The sequence below is a fragment of the Spermophilus citellus genome (assembly GCF_964194105.1).
Source record: "Spermophilus citellus genome assembly, chromosome: 7".
NCBI classification, from domain to species: domain Eukaryota; kingdom Metazoa; phylum Chordata; class Mammalia; order Rodentia; family Sciuridae; genus Spermophilus; species Spermophilus citellus.
Window position 1 is genome coordinate 65,534,058 of NC_138188.1, and position 17,704 is coordinate 65,551,761.

Below are 17,704 nucleotides of genomic sequence, written 5' to 3' on the forward strand. Positions count from 1 at the left end.
ACAACCCAGGCTTCCCAAATACTTCGACGCCTAGGAAAGAACAGGACACCAGTCTTGATGGTAGCGACAGTAATTGCCCTACTGGGCTGTCAGGTAAAAGGGAATCAAGTAGACACTTATTGGACATATTTCCCAGATCCACCCCTGGTACACCCAGCTGTGTGGACTGGAGAATCTATTCCAGTATTTACTAATGACTCATTCATGATGGGAGGATTTACAGATACTCATATTACTCCCAATCATGTGACTAGATTTAATTATTCTGGCTACAGTGCCCAATTACCTTTATGTTGGTCACATGATAAACATGCTGGCTGTCTGAAAGTATCATTTGAAGAAAAGACAGCAATTGGTAAACCTAGACTGACAAATAATTCTATTTATGGAGACTTAAAACCTAATACTAGATCAGTAATTAAGATGGGACTTTCCCATAACAAGCCAGTCATTTCTGCAAAACCTCCACCGGTACCCCACTGTCCAAATAGTTCTACAATTGAAATTGGCACCTTTCCAAAATGGATGGATTGTGTAAATACCTTTCCTGTACAACTTAAGGTGTCTAAAGCTAGTGGGTATATTTTAGACTGGTCTCCAAAAATTGATAAGAGACAATTACGAAGAAATTCTGCTATGACACCTGCAGGATTTGTTAGTAATATTTTGACTTATAGTGAAGGAGGCATTCAAAGAGATATTTGGCGTTTAATTGCTGCCTCAGAATATTTACATTTTACAGATAAACCTTTACCAAAATTTGTCGGCAAGAACTGTAAAGAGGGATCTTGCTATGGCCTAAGAGCCTGTGTCCAATCTCCTTATGTTTTAATTATTGGAAATGTAAAAGTTAGATGGATAGATGATAGATATTTTGTTACTTGTAATAAGTACAACCTAACCAATTGTATTTCTACAATGCTTCTCTCTGGGATTGGGAGAAGGTTAAAAACCATTTATTAGGTATTTGGCAAAATAGTAATAATAGCTTGGATATTCTGGAACTTCATCACCATATCCAAGACATTCAAAATAATAGAGCTGATTTTTCAGATCCTTCTTCTTTGGCTAACCAAATATTGAAGGAGTTAAATGGATTCAACCCTGGAAATATTCTTAAACACTCCGCTTGGTACATTATTGGATTATTCTCTTTGCTGTTAATTCTCTTTTGTATTGTAACTATAGGATGGCGAGTCCTCCAATCAAGAATCCGGGGACTCCAGAGAGTGAACCGCCGCCTCATTGTTAAGAATAAAAAGGGGGAATATGTGGGGAGCCATTCTGACACGTGATTGGGTGACTCCCGTTAAGGGCCTGAGGCACTCTGGCTGTGTCGGAGTTATCCCGACCCTTTCCTGATGAGAGAGCCCATCCGTGTGGGGGTGTGCGTAACCACTGACCCTGGAGACCCAATCACTGACCCTGACCTTGGAGTACAGCCCCCCCTCAACCTTCATTGGATGGAATTCTCCCCTGAATCTCTTGTTTCCCCCAAATAAAAGGCTGATCCCCGGCGTGTTCGCTCTCTCTCTCTCCTGCTAGCCCAGAGTAATCCTCGCTGCCCTGCTGAGCGGCTGGAGGCAGGGAAACAGGGAGACCGAGCCGTCTCGGACCTAGCATTAAAATAAAGTACTGTCTATGTGTTTTATTTTGATCTCTTCTAACTAACTGAATGCCAGAACCTCATTAATGAAACCACTGCGCAGGCCGCGTGGTAGAGCCGCACCAATTTGCAGTCCCACCAGCAATGTACAAGTGTACCCTTTTCTCCACATCCTCGCCAGCACTTGTTGTTGTTTGACTTCATAGTGGCTGCCAATCTTACTGGAGTGAAATGGTATCTTAGGGTGGTTTTGCTTTGCATTTCTCTAACTGCTAGAGATGGTGAGCATTTTTTCATGTACTTGTTGATTGATTGTATATCCTCCTCTGAGAAGTGTCTGTTCAGGTCCTTGGCCCATTTGTTGATTGGGTTATTTGTTATCTTATTGTCTAATTTTTTGAGTTCTTTGTATACTCTGGATATTAGGGCTCTATCTGAAGTGTGAGGAGTAAAAATTTGTTCCCAGGATGTAGGCTCCCTATTTACCTCTCTTATTGTTTCTCTTGCTGAGAAAAAACTTTTCAGTTTAAGTAAGTCCCATTTGTTGATTCTTGTTATTAACTCTTGTGCTATGGGTGTCCTATTAAGGAATTTGGAGCCCGACCCCACAATATGTAGATCAGAGCCAACTTTTTCTTCTATCAGATGCAGAGTCTCTGGTTTGATATCAAGCTCCTTGATCCATTTTGAGTTAACTTTTGTGCATGGCGAGAGAAAGGGATTCAGTTTCATTTTGTTGCATATGGATTTCCAGTTTTCCCAACACCATTTGTTGAAGATGCTATCCTTCCTCCATTGCATGCTTTTAGCCCCTTTATCAAATATAAGATAGTTGTAACTTTGTGGATTAGTCTCTGTATCCTCTATTCTAAACCATTGGTCCACCCGCCTGTTTTGGTACCAGTACCATGCTGTTTTTGTCACTATTGCTCTGTAATATAGTTTGAAATCTGGTATCGCTATACCACCTGATACACATTTCCTGTTTAGAATTGCTTTTGCTATTCTGAGTCTTTTATTTTTCCATATGAATTTCATGATTGCTTTATCAATTTCTACAAGAAATGCCATTGGGATTTTGATTGGCATTGCATTAAACCTATAGAGAACTTTTGGTAATATTGCCATTTTGATGATGTTAGTTCTGCCTATCCATGAACAGGGTATATTTTTCCATCTTCTAAGATCTTCATCTACTTCTCTCTTTAGGGTTCTGTAGTTTTCATTGTATAAATCTTTCACCTCTTTTGTTAGGTTGATTCACATGTATTTTATTTTTTTTGAGGATATTGTGAATGGAGTGTTTTTCCTCATTTCCGTTTCAGAAGTTTTGTCGCTGATATACAGAAATGCCTTTGATTTATGCGTGTTGATTTTATATCCTGCCACTTTGCTGAATTCATTTATTAGTTCTAGTAGTTTCTTTGTAGACCCTTTTGGGTTTCTAGGTATAGAATCATGTCATCTTCAAATAGTGATAATTTAAGTTCTTCTTTTCCAATTTTTATGCCTTTAATTTCTTTCGTCTGTCTAATTGCTCTGGCCAGTGTTTCAAGAACTATATTGAATAGAAGTGGAGATAGAGGGCATCCCTGTCTTGTTCCGGATTTTAGAGGGAATGCCTTCAGCTTTTGTCCATTCAGAATGATGCTAGCCTGAGGCTTAGCATAGATAGCTTTTACAGTGTCAAGGTAAGTTCCTGTTATCCCTAGTTTTTCTAATGTTTTGAACAGAAAGGGATGCTGTACTTTGTCAAATGCTTTCTCTGCATCTATCGAGATGATCATATGGTTCTTATCTTTAAGTCTATTGATGTGGTGAATAACATTTATTGATTTCCGTATGTTGAACCATCCTTGCATCCCAGGGATGAATCCTACTTGATCATGGTGCACAATTTTTTTGATGTGTTTTTGTATTCGATTCGTCAGAATTTTATTGAGGATTTTTGCATCTAGGTTCATTAGAGATATTGGTCTGTAGTTTTCTTTCTTTGAGGTGTCTTTGTCTGGTTTCGGAATCAGGGTGATGTTGGCCTCATAGAATGAATTTGGAAGAGCTCCCTCTTTTTCTATTTCCTGAAATAACTTGAAAAGTATTGGTATTAATTCTTCTTTAAAGGTTTTGTAAAACTCCACTGTATACCCATCCGGTCCTGGGCTTTTCTTGGTTGGTAGTCTTTTGATGGCTTCTTCAGTTTCATCCATTGATATTGGTCTGTTCAAATTGTGTGTATCCTCCTGACTCAGTCTGGGCAAATCATATGCCTTAAGAAATTTATCGATGTCTTCACTATCTTCTATTTTGTTGGAATATAGGTTTTCAAAATAATTTCTAATTGTCTTCTGTATTTCTGTAGCATCTGTTGTGATATTGCCTTTTTCATCCCGTATGTTAGTAATTTGAGTTCTCTCTCTTCTTCTCTTCGTTAGCATGGCTAAAGGTCTGTCGATCTTATTTATTTTTTCGAAGAACCAATTTTTAGTTTTGTTAATTTTTTCAATAGTTTCTTTTGTTTCAGTTTCATTGATTTCCGCTCTGATTTTAATTATTTCTAGCCTTCTGCTACATTTGCTGTTGTTTTGCTCTTCCTTTTCTAGGGCTTTGAGATGAAGTGTGAGCTCATTTATTTGTTGGTTTTTTCTTTTTTTGAGGAATGACCACCAGGCGATGAATTTTCCTCTTAAAACTGCTTTCATTGTGTCCCATAGATTCCGATATGTTGTGTCTGTATTTTCATTTGTCTCTAAGAATTTTTTGATTTCTTCCTTTATGTCTTCTGTAACCCATTGATCATTCAGTAACATATTGTTCATTTTCCATGTGATGTAGGATTTTTCCTTCCTTCTTTTATCATTGATTTCCAGTTTCATTCCATTATGATCAGATAAAATGCATGGTATTATCTCCACCCCTTTATATTTACTGAGGGTTGCCCTATGGCATAATATATGGTCTATTTTTGAGAAGGATCCATGCGCTGCTGAGAAAAAAGTATATCCATTTGATGATGGTTGATATATTCTATATATGTCAGTTAAGTCTAGGTTATTGATTGTGATATTGAGTTCTATATTTTCTTTATTCAACTTTTGTTTGGAGGATCTGTCCAATGGTGAGAGAGGTGTGTTGAAGTCACCCATAATTATTGTGTTGTGGTGTATTTGATTCTTGAACTTGAGGAGAATTTGTTTTATGAATGTCGCAGCACCATTATTTGGTGCATAAATATTGATAATTGTTATGTCTTGTTGGTGAATGTTTCCTTTTAACAGTATATAATGACCTTCTTTATCCCTTTTGATTAACTTAGTCTTGAAGTCGATTTTATTCGATATGAGGATGGCCACCCCTGCTTGCTTACGAGGACCGTGTGCATGGTATATTTTTTCCCATCCTTTCACCTTCAGCCTGTGTATGTCTTTTCCAATCAGATGTGTCTCCTGGAGGCAGCATATTGTTGGATTTGTTTTTTTTAATCCATGATACCAGCCTATGTCGCTTTATTGGAGAGTTTAAGCCATTAACATTCAGAGTTACTATTGATATATGGTTTGAACTTCCATCCATGTTTGATTGTTTATCCTTTTTTTTAAAAAAAAAATTTAGTTTGTTTCTCCGTGATTATCTTTCCCCTCGCCCTCTGTCTTTACTGAGGCACTTCCCACTGATGGTTTTGGTTATTGTTTTTCATTTCTTCCTTGTGTAGTGTTTTGCTCAAAATGCTTTGCAATGCTGGTTTTCTGGCTGCAAATTCTTTTAACTTTTGTTTATCATGAAAGATCTTTATTTCATTGTCATACCTGAAGCTTAATTTTGCTGGATACAGAATTCTTGGTTGGCATCCATTGTCTTTCAGTGTTTGAAATACATTGTTCCATGACCTTCTTGCTTTCAGTGTCTGTGATGAAAAATCCGTTGTTAACCTTATTGGTTTACCTCTGAATGTAATCTGTCTCCTTTCTCTTGTAGCTTTTAATATTTTCTCTTTGCTCTGTATATTGGATATCTTCATAACAATGTGTCTTGGCGTTGGTCTACTGTGATTTTGTATGCTCGGTGTCCTGTATGCATCTTCAATTTGTATATCTGTTTCCTTTTTTATCTCTGGAAAGTTTTCTGTAATTATTTCATTCAGCAGATTTCTCATTCCCTTGGTTTGAATCTCTGTACCTTCTTCTATCCCGATGACTCGTAAGTTTGGTTTTTTTATGTTATCCCATAACTCTTGGATGTTTTTCTCGTGATTTTTTACCAGCCTTTCTGAGTTGGCTAGACTCTTTTCAAGATGGTATATTTTGTCTTCATTATCTGACGTTCTGGCTTCTACTTGCTCCACTCTGTTAGTGATACTCTCAATTGAGTTTTTAATTTGGTTTATCGTTTCCTTCATTTCTAGAATTATTGTTTGATTATTTTTTATAATCTCTATCTCCTGATACAGATGCTTAACTTCTTCTTTTAGCTGTTTATGTAATTCATTCTCAATGTGTTCTTTCGCTGCTTGAATTTGCTGTCTTGTATCCTCTTTAAGGTTCCATTCCATCTGTCTAAGGTGTTCCTTGAGGTCTTTATATGACCATTTTTCTGATGACTCTAGGTCCTCCTGAATATTTAGGCTGTCCTGCATTGTTTGTACTCCTTTTCTTCCTTGCTTCTTGAAGCTGCTCATGTTGCTTCTTGTTCTGTTTGACTGCTGAGTTACTGTTTACTCCTATAAATTTATTTGATGCTTGGGAGGAAAGGTATTAGAAGGGAAGGGAAGAAGTCACTAAAGAGAATGAGAGTAGGCAGGTAGAATTCAAGGAAGGGGGGATAAGGAAAATGAAAAGACAAAAGAAAAAAGAAATAGGAACTAAAAAAAAAAAAGAAAAGAAAAAAATTTAAAAAAATAATAATAATAATTAAAAAAAATTAAAATTAAAATTAGAAGAGAAAAAAGAAAAAGAAAGAAAAGAAAAAAAACGAGATAGAAAAATGAAGATGAAAGAAAAACCCAAATCAAAAAAAAAAAAAAACTAATAAATGCCATCTTAGAGTTTGATTAACTTCTCTTCCAGTAGGTGGCGCTGTGCCCACCAGGTCAAGTTTCTCCTGTCAATACGCGCGAACCAATCACTGTGCAGAAGCTCCTCCCAGACTGGGCGAGTCTCCAATCCTGAGTGCCTAGGGCCTCCTCTTGTGTCTAGTTACTTCCTACTTTTCCTCTAGCCAGGCCCCTCTCACCACAATACTGGCTACACGCCAGGTCTGCTGCTCCCGGGAGCCCTGTTTTCATGAACGACTGGGCTCACTCTTCCAGTTTGCCATTCCCTCAGACCCTAAATTTGTAGAGCTTGGTGCTGAGAATCCTCAGCGAATTTTACTTGCACTCCGGTAGCCACTCCTCCGTAGCTGGTGCAAGAGACCTCAGCAGTCAGCCCTGGTGGGAGCGGTAGTCCCGCGCCGTGGGTCCCGCACCACCTCTGATTCCCTCGGGCTGGCTGTAGCACTCACGGGAGAACTGGGAGGGGCCCTTAAGGTTTCCCCGATGTGTGGAGAGGGAAAGCTAGGGGGTTACACACCTGTAGCAGCAGGTTTCAATGAAGTTATCTCCTCCGCCGCAGTCTGGTGACGTCAGTTCTCTGCCATAGTGGTGTCTCTTGCAAGTGGCGACAGTTCGTTTCTCTTTGCCGGGCGACCAATGCAACGGGTGGGTCCTTACTGTCTCTCTCAAGCCCCGTTTGGAACCTGTGGCCACTACTTATGAAGGCTCGGTAGGCATTTACCTCCGTATGATGAGAAGGGCTGATCAGTTGTTTCAGCCAGATGGATTAATGCTGAGTCACAGCTGTTTGTCTCATCTTTTCAGATGCGGCGGCGCGGGGCACGGAGCGGCTTACTCACTTCCCGCATCCATCTTCCTCTTCTCGCTATTTCGGGATGATGGCGGGGCGCTCGCTCCGCTCCCTGCGGTGTGTCTCAGCCTCGGGCTCCCGCGCCTCGCTCCGCCGCCGCCTCCACAGCCAGCGCCGCCCCGGCCGCTCTCTCCGCCCCCGGCGTTCCCGGCTTCTGGCCGCGCCGCAGCCCGCTCCGTGTCTCTCCGGCTGGCGGCTCCAGCGGCGCCCGGGGCCGGGGAGGCGACAGCCCCTCCCCGGCAAGTACCGCAGTTCCCGGGCCCCGAGTCCCTGCGGCCACAAACTGACACTTCTAATAAATCTACCAATTCCCGTCAGGTCCCCTCTTCACGGAATTTTGCTAGAAGTTCCTCAGTAGGTAGACTGCCACTGTTCCAAAGGGTCTTTCTGATCCCGTTAATGTGGAGACATTGGAATCGCTGCTTCCTCGCCGGCGGCCATGTTGGATCCTCTGGGATTTCTATCTTGTAGAAATTTCTTCAGTCATATTCACAACTCCAATTTAGAGTGTCACTTAGATCTGGTGCATAGTTAATCTTCACCTAGGAATCCTTCTTCCTTTCTTCTGGTGCATCTCATTTCATGGATCTCAGTTCTTTCTCTTTTTTAGTTTATTCTCTCATTTTGAAGGCGTATGCTTCATTGACTTCCTAAGAAGTTTGTGTGAGGAAAGCAGTTTGAATATGTGGTTTTATTTTGTATCTATACATTTGGCTTGGGATAGAATTCCATGTTGGAACTTTTTTTCCATTAAAGAAACAGTTTGGGGGTTGAGGCTGTAGCTCAGTGGTAGAGTGCTTGGCTAGCATGTGTGAGGCATTGGGTTTGACCCTCAGCACTGCATAAAAATAAATAAAATATATGTATTGTGTCCATCTACAACTAATTTTTTTTTTAAGAGAAACAGGTTGGGGGGCTGGGGATGTGGCTCAAGCGGTAGCGCGCTCGCCTGGCATGCGTGCGGCCCGGGTTCGATCCTCAGCACCACATACAAACAAAGATGTTGTGTCCGCCGAGAACTAAAAAATAAATAAATATTAAAAAAAAATTCTCTCTCTCTCTCTCTCTCTCTCTCTCTCTCCTCTCTCACTCTCTCTTTAAAAAAAAAAAAAAAAAAAAAAAAAAAAAAAAAAAAAAAAAAAAAGAGAAACAGGTTGGGAACTTTATAAAGAAAGGTGGTTTATTTAGCTCACTGTTTTGGAGGCTGAAAGTGCAAGATTGGGTGGTACCCATCTGTTTAGCCTCTGGTGAGGGCTTAGATGGATGGCATCCCAATGGTGAAAATATGTACAGAAGAGGTCACATGGTAAGACAGGAAGGAAACGAGAAATTGAGGAGCTAAGCTTGCACTTTTTATAACTACCCTCTGGCAGGAGACCTCACCAGGTTCCCTTGAGAACTTTAGCAATCCCTTCTGAGGGCAGTGTCCCCAGCAGCCTAATTACTGTCTAATTAAAGGTCCTGCCACCTCAGTACCAACAAACTGGAGACCAAGCCTGCAGCACATGAATCTTTGGGAAACCTACCCAAACCACAGTAGGAAGACATGTCACAGGCAGAAGGCCATGTAAAGATGGAGGTAGAGACTGGCTTTACCTTGCCATAAGCCAAGGAATGCCAGGAGCCACCAGAATCTGGAAGAGACAAGGAAAAATTCTCCTCTAGAGACTTCAAAGGAAGGATGGCTCTGCTGACCTCTTGATTTTAGACTTCTGGCTGCCAGAACTGAGGGAACAGATTTATGTTGTTTCAAGCCATCTAGTTTAAATTTACTCCGAGTTGTAATCAGTTATGGCAATCCTAGGAAGTTAATAAACCTAATCAGGATTGTAAAGATTATCTTCTGTTTTGACTGGGTGCTGTGGTGCATGCTTATAATCCAGCAGTTTGGAAGACTGAGGTAGTACGATCGAAAATTCAAGGCCAGCCTGGGAAACTTAACGAGATCTGTCTCAAAAAATAAAAAGAACTGGGATGTTGCTCAATAGTAAAGAGTCCTGAGTTCCATCTCAGTACCATCCCCATATGTGTGTGTGTATATATATATATATCTCCACCTCCCCACTCCTAGCTGAGGGTCCAGGTGTAGTCATTCCTCTTCCTTGTCAACACGTATATTGCCAGTCTTTTTATTTCATTCTAATGGATATGCACAGATCTCATTATTATTTTTATTTGCATTTTCCAGTGTGTCCGTTTAAATCTTTTCCTATTTTTGTAAAGTTCTATATGTCTTATTATTGAGTTATAAGAGCCCTTTTGTATTCTGGCTCCAAGTCATTATCAGATATTTATTGTGAATATTTTTCTTAGTGTGTAGCTTGTCATTTTATGTTCCTTGCTGTGCTTTCAAAGAGAAGTGTTTTTTATGGAGTTAAATTTATCCACATGAGTATGTGCATGAGTGCATGATGAGGTAATCTCTTTACTAATTTACTTTGTGATGTCTTTTTGTAGTTTGGCTAGGAGTTTAACGCTTTTATTTTTTTCCCTTAAGAAACCAGTTTTGTCTCATTGCTTTTTTTCTTTTTCTGTTTTTCCATTGTTTTTTTTTTTTTTTGGTATGGGGGATTGAACCCAGGGGTGCTTAACCACTGAGCCACATCCTCAGCCCTATTTTGTTTTTTATTTAGAGGCAGGGTCTCACTGAGATGCTTAGTGCCTCACTTTTCCTGAGGCTGGCTCTGAACTCACTATCCTTCTGCCTCAGCCCCCTGAGCTGCTGGGATTACAGGCATGAGCCACCACACCTGGCTCCATTGTTGTTTTTTAATTTTATTGAATTCTGCTCGCTCTTGTGTCCTTCCTTCAGTCTACTTTAGATTTAATTCACTCTTTCTTATGATTTAAACTTAGGTCATTGTATTCATAGGCAAACATGAAAATCTGAAGGAAATGTGAAAGCAGTTATTAAAATTGAATATTTTTATCAACTTTCTTACATTTATATTACTGTTTTTCAAAGTTATTTTTATTTTATAAATTTTAAATTCTGATTCTGTAAATAATACATAGGTTAAAAGACATACATTTCAGACAAGATTGGGTATGTTCAGGGTGATATGGCCCTAGAACAAAAAAAAAAAAAAGAAGAAAAAAAAAACATTTTAAAGGACAAAGAGAATGGTAAGGAATTGTATTACGATAGGCCATAACAGATAATCACAAAATCTTGTGATTTAATCAACAGAGATATTTTTCTTGCTCGTGTGAGTTTTGCTCAAAGACCCATCTGAGCTGTACCTTGTAGAATGTGTGGTCTGTCTAGTCCATATGGTAGGAAGAGAGGACACTGAAGGGCATCTCTTCTGTAGTTAAATGCTTTGGTCACATGAGTCACCTCATTGTGGGATCAGCACTATAATCCACATCAAAGGAGAAAAATGAAAATCACCTATCCCATACACTGAGGTGACCCTTGCTTGTTGTCTAGCCTCACTGACCTTCCTTGTGGACAGTCGTAGTATGATTGGTTTGGTGGAAATGACTCCTGTGGTCTGGCAGATCATTAACTAATGCTTGGTTGTGTTCTAACTCCATGGCTCTTTTATCAGATTTTCATTATGTAAATAAGACTCAGGAAAGGGCAAATCAAGAATCCCTTGATAATTGCCTTAACAACAACATGGAAATTTCAAATTTCTTCTTAAAATGTTCTTATAGAATATCTCTGGAAAGATGTACAAGTTATAGTGGTTTTATCTATGAAAGGAACCTGGGTTAGATAGCCAATGGGAAGGATGGAGAAGTTGGAGTATTGAGTAGGGTAGGTAATTTCACTGTATACGTTTTTGTGTGTGTAATTTCAGTTTTGTACCAGGTAAATTATATGACCTTTTATTAAAGGTTGTTTCCTATATTTTCTTAATTTTTCTATACTGGGTGTTTACCATGTAATCAGATAAATACAAAACATCTGTTTCTTGAGTTATCAGAGTTATTTTTTTCCATTGAATTTGAATACATAACATCAAGCAAGAACCACATTTTGAAGAGTTTATATTTAGAGGAATAAAATTATTATCCAAATTGATAGTCATGGTCTCCTATGGGTATCAGTAATTAACATAATTATCTTAACTTGGATGGTACTTTTTTAGAAAGTTCATTCACATATGTAAATTGGGATCTTTTTACATTTCCAGTTATGAGTTGGTCCCTGATTGTGTCTTACTGGAGAACACAAGCTTTTAAATCAGAACTGAGGGTGAACTTCAGCTCCACTACTTACCAGTTGGGGAAAATGTGTATACTTAACCCCAGTCTGTTCCTTCCTGGTGGGGGAAACAGACTTTTCATGATTGTTCTAAGGACTAACTAAAAGATACATAGAAATTCTAAGGACCGTGCAATATGGCGGAGGAGCCTGAGTCTGTGTTGCAACTCCCTTCAACTGCTGCTGCTGCCGGTGAAGGACTTACGGATGTCTCCCCAGAAACAGCCACCCCAGAGCCCCCATCTTCTGCTGCAGTCTCGCCGGGGACAGAGGAGCCTTCAGGCGACACCAAGAAAAAAATTGACATCCTACTGAAGGCTGTGGGAGACACCCCTATAATGAAAACAAAGAAGTGGGCTGTAGAGCGAACCCGAACCATCCAAGGACTCATTGACTTCATCAAGAAGTTCCTTAAACTTGTGGCCTCGGAACAGTTGTTTATTTATGTGAATCAGTCCTTTGCTCCTTCCCCAGACCAGGAAGTCAGGACCCTCTATGAGTGTTTTGGCAGTGATGGTAAACTGGTCCTACATTACTGCAAATCTCAGGCCTGGGGATGAGCCATAGAGAAAAACAGCTTGCTACTCAAGATGATGTTTTCACAGAGGAAACGGCTCCATAAAGTTCTTATGCTGTGATGAGACTTTTAACAGATATCAACTACTCAGCATGTGTCTACTGTAACTCATTTATACATAAGAAAACCTCTGTAGAGTGAATAGACTAACAAAAATATGATTTGTGTTAATACACAAGTCTTCATAGAAGATGGACATCACAGTATGCCTGTTACTCCTGCCTATTACTACCATTGTTTCAGATCTGCCTCCAAGATTGAGAAGATTGAAACTACATGAACTTTCATTACCAATTTCAAAATGATTGAAATTGTTTACTTATAGAACTAGCACTCTGCTGATTTCTTTCATGGTAAAAATTAATTTTCTAATAGGTTTTTCTATTTCTTTTTAACTCATTCAAGGAAACGTCAGGGGTATAAGAGGTTTATATTTTTTCTGTTGAATTACCTTGTCAAACCAAGTCGCATTGACCTCTTAGCTGAATACCTTACATAGTCCATTAGAGGGCAGTCCAGCTGATAAAAAGGGTTTGGTTAATCCGGTTCTACATCTTTGCCAGGTGAAAGGAAATAAGACTTTTCTTGTTAATTTCTGGCCAATATGTAGCCAAGAAAGCAAGTATGTTGACAAACTGGAAGACTTTGAGAAAATAATCACAATTTAATTATGCTGGGAAACAAACAATTTTACAAATTCTAGACAAATGAGTTTTATAGGATTTTTTTTTTTTTTGGTACTATCATTTAAGATTGAGTCCCAGTGTTGTGCTGCTTTATCACTTATTTAAACAATGTCCAAAGAACTTGCTGAGTAAACCTAAAATCATTGTGTACTTCATATTATATTCAGATTGAAAGTATTCAAAGAATAATTGTAAAATAGCCTCAAATTTTATGTGTATGTCATGCCTTGACTAAAAGAGTACCATTTTTACTGGTGTGGTTAGACTGCTCATTGCTTGAAGTGAGATTTAACTTTTTTTTCTTTTGTACTTTATTTATCATGCATAATATTTAAAGCCATTCCATAAATGGAATAGAATGTTCAAACAGGTTTTGTGACATATACTATAATTTCAAGTGTTTGTTTTCAAAGATAATATGGTAGGAAGGATGTGATTTTTATGAAAGTACTTGAGCTACACTTACATCCTTTAAATCCCAGAGTGCACTTTATGGCTAGGGTTCAGCCACATATTAGCATGAGGATATGCTAAATAACAATTCACTTTACAGTGAAGAAATTGCTATTCAGTTCTCATTTTCTGCCTAAGAATGTGAATTCTTGATTTCCCTTATACCAATGACCCTTTATAATAAATGAATATGGCTAATAGCAGTGGAAAATTATTGACAGGTTAAATTGTACAAAATTATGAGAAATGTGTATATATGTTGAAAGATGGAAATAAATTTTCAAGTCAATTGGGTTAGATATAAAAAAGAAAAAAAAAAAAAAGAAATTCTAAGGACTAAAAGGCTCACTATATTATTTCTCCCACAGGCTCTTTCTACTTATCAGGCTCACAAATACAGTGACAGTGCTAGCTCCATTTTCTACACAGTAGCAGTCCAGTCCTGTTTAATGCACATGGCTTTGTTAAACTTTTCTTAGATAAAAATGAGATTATGTAGCATGTTTTTGATTACACTAATACTTGAAGTCATTGACCTTTTTCTACTCTGCAGCCCTCATGAATGTACACAGAACTTTCCAGAAGCTACCCAATATATGTGATCTCAACTGATGAAGTGTAAATGAGAATCCCACTGTCTGCCAGTAAGCCAGATACTAAAGCAATATGTGAAGTGTAAAATTTTGCCACTTTGCTCACTATATTTTTCTTGTTGGGGAAAATATAGTAAATTTTCATTTAAAAAGCTTTTTTATGTTAGCATGCAGCAAGTGTCAAAGGATTTTGAAGTGAAATAGAACTGATGGCTTAACTGGAGCCTGTGGGTGAGATCTGACATGTAAAGCAAGATTTCTTTATACGGATGCCATGTTTTGTGTGTACATTTCCCATCGTGTTTTGTGAACTTTCAATTAAATGTTCTCTTCCCTCCTTTTTGCTGGAAAGAAACTAAGAACATAAGCAGTTATGGACCATAATCCCCCAGAAAGTGAAAGTTTTTCTCAGCAGGGGTCTGGAGCCAGTCACACTAGATGGACTTCATTCATTAAGATGGCTGTTGTCTAATCCCAGAAATTTGGGAGACTAAAGCAGAAGAATTGTGAGTTTGAGGCCAGCCTCAGCAGTTTACCAAGGTCCTAATCAATTTACTGAGACCTTGTCTCAAAAAATAAAGAATAGGGCTGGGAATGAAGCTCAGTGGTAAAGTACCCCTGGGTTCAATCCCCAGTACCTGCCCTTCCCCATCCCCCTGCCAAATGGCTGTTAATGGTTGTTTTGTTTTCTGTCTTCACACAGGGCTGACTCACATAACCTTTTGGTATAGCACAATGAATTCAAGGGACCAGCATTAACATAAAATAGGAGGACCATTAGTCAAGAGGACCCCTTGGAGAGTAAGTATGGTGTGTTAAAAATGAATTGGGTCAGTGAATGGTTTGTTTCCCAGAGTCTAATCCTTCCAAAGGGAGCCAGAGCACTCAGCAAGCCTGTAGAAGAGATAAGATGCCTTGTAAAGGATTTCCACAGTAACTTTTTAGGTGTCATATGAGTTGATTCAAATATACTTAAAAACCATGTTGGAAAAAAGCCATATTTTATAGATTTCTGTATCACTGTAGTTACTATGAATACTTTTCATGAGAAAATTAAGGATGGGTAGCTTATTAAAGGATTTGTCTTTTTTTCTGGGAGTCAGTTTACAGAACAAAATATTGTAACTTTGAATACTTTTAGTGGTTATTAGAGAACTGGAGTACAGATATAAACCTGGTCTCATTCAAGAACATTTTGATTGGTTTCTGTGATCCTGATACTAAGGAACCATTGTAAAATGACCCAAATTTCATTTTCCAGTTTACTTCCTTCTGATTATTTTCATTGCTTCCAGTTGTAAATTTTCTCTGAACCTTATTTTTCTTCTAATTTTATGATTCCCTTACAAACTCTATTTTAGGCTTTTCTTTCATCTGGTCCTTTTCCGCAGAGGCTCTTGGTGAGCATTGTTGATCCTCCTCCTCTGCAGACCTTTCTGAGCCCCTAGGACACATTGGGTTTTTGTAGGTATTAGCCAGCTTTTGTGGACTTCCAGTGGACTCCACCTGACTCAATGATGAAATGAAAACTCGGGAACCAGCCCTTAGATGGTGCCTATTTAGCTTTACTTGTTTTATTTTGGAATAGAGGCTATAAAAATCACATAATATAGATCATTCTTTTTACTTCTTTTAAATAATGGTCTTTATAAATATGAACCTATAGTATTTCCCTTCCTCAGTCCATTTTAAACCAACATTAGCTGGTTTAAAATGAAGCTTGTTTTTTCCTTTGGTCCCCAGACTTTACCTGGTTGATCATTCCACCTAGGCTTCTTATTCAAGGAACACCACTTATGAGGCCAATGGCATTTGCCAAGTTGTCAAGTGGGTAGCTGTTTGTGTCCTTGTACTTCCAAATCTGGCATGGAACTTCTTTAGACCAAGTCAAGTTAAACACTGTAGTATGTGTGACTATAGGGGAAAAAATAAGTATAGGAAAGTACTAGCTTGACTGGTTCTTTTGCATTTTTATAACTATCTTTACATATGTGTGTGTGTGTGTGTGTGTGTGTGTGTGTGTGTGTGTGTGTGTTGTGCACGTGCACGCAGATGGATCATTTGTGTATAATAAACGGTAAGTTTATGACAATAGATTTATGGCCCTGTAAGAATTCAATCTGTCCACAAACCTGACAGCCTTCTTTCGCTCTGATTTCTTTACCCTCAAGCTTTTCACTACTCCTTTGGATTTTTTTAATCATCAGTGGTTTGCTTTTAGTCAAATTCAGTTCTTTTGCTTTTCAAACACACTATTCCCTTATTTTATCGTGTAAAATTTAGGAAATACAGAAAATGTACAAGTACAGTTCTACCATATTAATAACTTGATGTGTACTGTTTTAATCATTTTTATGCATGTATATTTATTATAAGAATTAGATTATGTATTGCTGCATAATTATATAACCTGCACTTAACATTATAAAATTTTATGAAGACATGTTTTTAACAATTAAAAAATTCACAAGGCTTAAGATTGAACAAGTGTAGAAAGGATAGTTTTCAGTAGAAAACTAAATCTTCCTCCTATATTGAGAAAAAAATTTTTTGTGGGAGTTTGTTGTTTTATTCTTTGCAGTATTAGGAATTGAACCCAGGTATGCTCCACCAGTGAGCTACATCCCCAGCCTTTTTTTTTTTTTTTTTTTTTGAGACAGGGTCTTGCTAAATTGCCTGGGCTGGCCTTGAACTTGCCATTCTCCTGCCTCAGCCACGAAAGGAGCAGAAAAATGTTCTTTTTTTTAAAAAAAAAATTTTTTTAAATAGTTGTACACAATACTTTTTGTTGTTGTTGTTTATTTTATGTGGTGCTGCGGATCGAACCCAGGGCCTCGAACGTGCTAGGCAAGTGCTCTACCTCAGCCCGAGAAATGTTCTTATTAGGTACATAATAGTATATCATAATATTAGTTTCAACCAGTCTCCAGAGGGTGATATTTGTTGTTCTTATTGTTTAGGTTTGGTTTGGTTTCTTGGGGTGGGAATTTGGTCTTTACACAGTGATTAAACAGTATTGCAGAAATACCTTTGAGTCGACCTTTTTTTTTTTTTTAATCTCCTTTCTTCCATTCTTTCCTAATTTCTTCCTCTCTGACTTCATCACTTTTCTTTCTTGCTTTCAAATGCAGAATGACCCAACCCTCAACTCCTACTTCTTTGCATTTCCTACCACTTCTTAAGGTCCTCAGGTATCTATTTGTGTTAAATCTTATTCTTTTCCCTTTATTTTCTTCAGGGGCCATACCTGAAAGATCATTTCCAGAAAATATCCTTGTTTCCTTTTCATATGTTCTCATTAATTTTAGCTGAACCATCTGTTTTTAAACGTTTGAGCTTCAAAGAAAAAATTCATCTAGATGATGATCCTGCAGCTAAAAATAGGTGAAAACTGCTATGCTTAAGGATGCATATGTATTGACTCTTACTTTCACTGCCAGGAAGATAAAAAGGGGTGGTGGTAATGTTGTTTAGAGTCAGTGGGACTGTATGAGAACTATCATTGATTGTTCTGAGTATTACCACCAGGCTGCTATTTTAAGCATGTATTTTGGCTTCAGTAAATAAAAGTATTTCTCCATCTCCTTCACAAGTTTTTAAAACTTAATATAGAAGTTAGTCATTTATATACAAATTTTAGTTTACATATCAGAGTTCTGGAATGTCTGGCTCTCAA

General features: G+C 38.3%; 2 protein-coding genes across 5 annotated transcripts in view; both read left to right on the forward strand.

The window, feature by feature from the left end:
• GPR160 (G protein-coupled receptor 160) overlaps positions 1–17,704 on the forward strand; it is a 90,689-nt gene that overhangs the window by 34,932 nt on the left and 38,053 nt on the right. For all 4 annotated transcript variants that reach the window (XR_014022959.1, XR_014022960.1, XR_014022961.1 and 1 more), the window contains exon 4: positions 14,732–14,829. The gene's annotated coding sequence lies outside the window, so the exon portion shown is untranslated. The remainder of the gene's footprint in view (positions 1–14,731; positions 14,830–17,704) is intronic.
• Positions 11,853–13,738, forward strand: LOC308653772 (ubiquitin-like protein ATG12). Its single transcript, XM_081302450.1, has one exon. It carries the CDS (start codon positions 11,857–11,859, stop codon positions 12,277–12,279), a length of 423 nt encoding a protein of 140 aa, XP_081158576.1. The 5' UTR covers positions 11,853–11,856; the 3' UTR covers positions 12,280–13,738.

Coding starts and splice junctions, on each gene's coding strand:
- LOC308653772 (XM_081302450.1), top strand. CDS start 11,857: ATGGCGGAGGAGCCTGAGTCTGTGTTGCAACTCCCTTCAACTGCTGCT.